This window comes from Salmo salar, chromosome 11 (genome assembly GCF_965601325.2).
Source record: "Salmo salar chromosome 11, fSalSal1, whole genome shotgun sequence".
Classification (NCBI taxonomy): domain Eukaryota; kingdom Metazoa; phylum Chordata; class Actinopteri; order Salmoniformes; family Salmonidae; genus Salmo; species Salmo salar.
In genome coordinates this window covers 117,779,680-117,780,512 of record NC_138301.1, presented here as the reverse complement: position 1 = coordinate 117,780,512, position 833 = coordinate 117,779,680, and the positions used below count along the sequence as shown (strand labels likewise).

General features: G+C 43.0%; 1 protein-coding gene across 2 annotated transcripts in view; it reads left to right on the top strand.

Annotated features, from left to right (window-relative positions):
• ccdc169 (coiled-coil domain containing 169) overlaps positions 1–833 on the top strand; it is a 25,253-nt gene extending 24,420 nt beyond the window's left edge. Inside the window, exon 8 of one of the 2 annotated variants that reach the window (XM_082957608.1) lies at positions 457–833. In XM_082957608.1, the coding sequence (XP_082813734.1) occupies positions 457–760 (304 nt within the window). In that variant the 3' untranslated portion in view covers positions 761–833. The remainder of the gene's footprint in view (positions 1–456) is intronic. The other variant, XM_045690210.2, reaches the window with a different exon arrangement.

Below are 833 nucleotides of genomic sequence, written 5' to 3'. Positions count from 1 at the left end.
ACAGACAGACAGACAGACAGTACATATATATAATTCAACATTAATCTCAGTCGTCCCATCGTGACATGCTAGCTCACTACACAGATGAGGATATATCACTGGCTTTGTGACTGTGATTGGATGTGACTGACTGTGAACTTCACTTTACATGTTTTGAGTTGACAGCTCAAATGAATTCCCTCAAGGCAGCTAGCTTGAGTTGTCAAAGTCAGAATATGTTATGAAATCAACTTCTCAATGCCGGTTATTTCGTTATGTAAGGTAGTACTTTTATCATAAAATTGTTTTTTAAAAATCCTTTGATATCATCTTGATAATGTATCAAATCTGAAAATGATTAAGATTCTGATGTTTCATTTGTTTGTTTATTCATAAAATATATGCATCCATCCATATGTTCCATCCATCTGTTCCCCCTCTCTCTCTCTCTCGCTCTCTCTTTTCTCTGAATGACAGAGGGAAGCAGACCAGTAAGCAGTCAGGAAGAGGAGGAGGAAGAGAGGAAGGAAGAGGAGGAGGAAGAGAGGGAGGAAGAGGAGGAGGAAGAGAGGAAGGAAGAGGAGGAGGAAGAGAGGAAGGAAGAGGAGGCGGAAGAGAGGGAGGAGGAGGAAGAGAGGGAGGAAGAGGAGGAGGAAGAGAGGGAGGAAGAGGAGGAGGAAGAGAGGAAGGAAGCGGAGGAGGAAGAGAGGAAGGAAGAGGAGGAGAGAGGAAGGAAGAGGAGTCAGGAAGGCTGAGTTGGGGAGCAGGTTACCCATACTGAAACACTGAGTCACCTCTCATATATATACAACAATGCTGGTTTGATTTGTGTAATAAAATCGTCTCACTGGTAA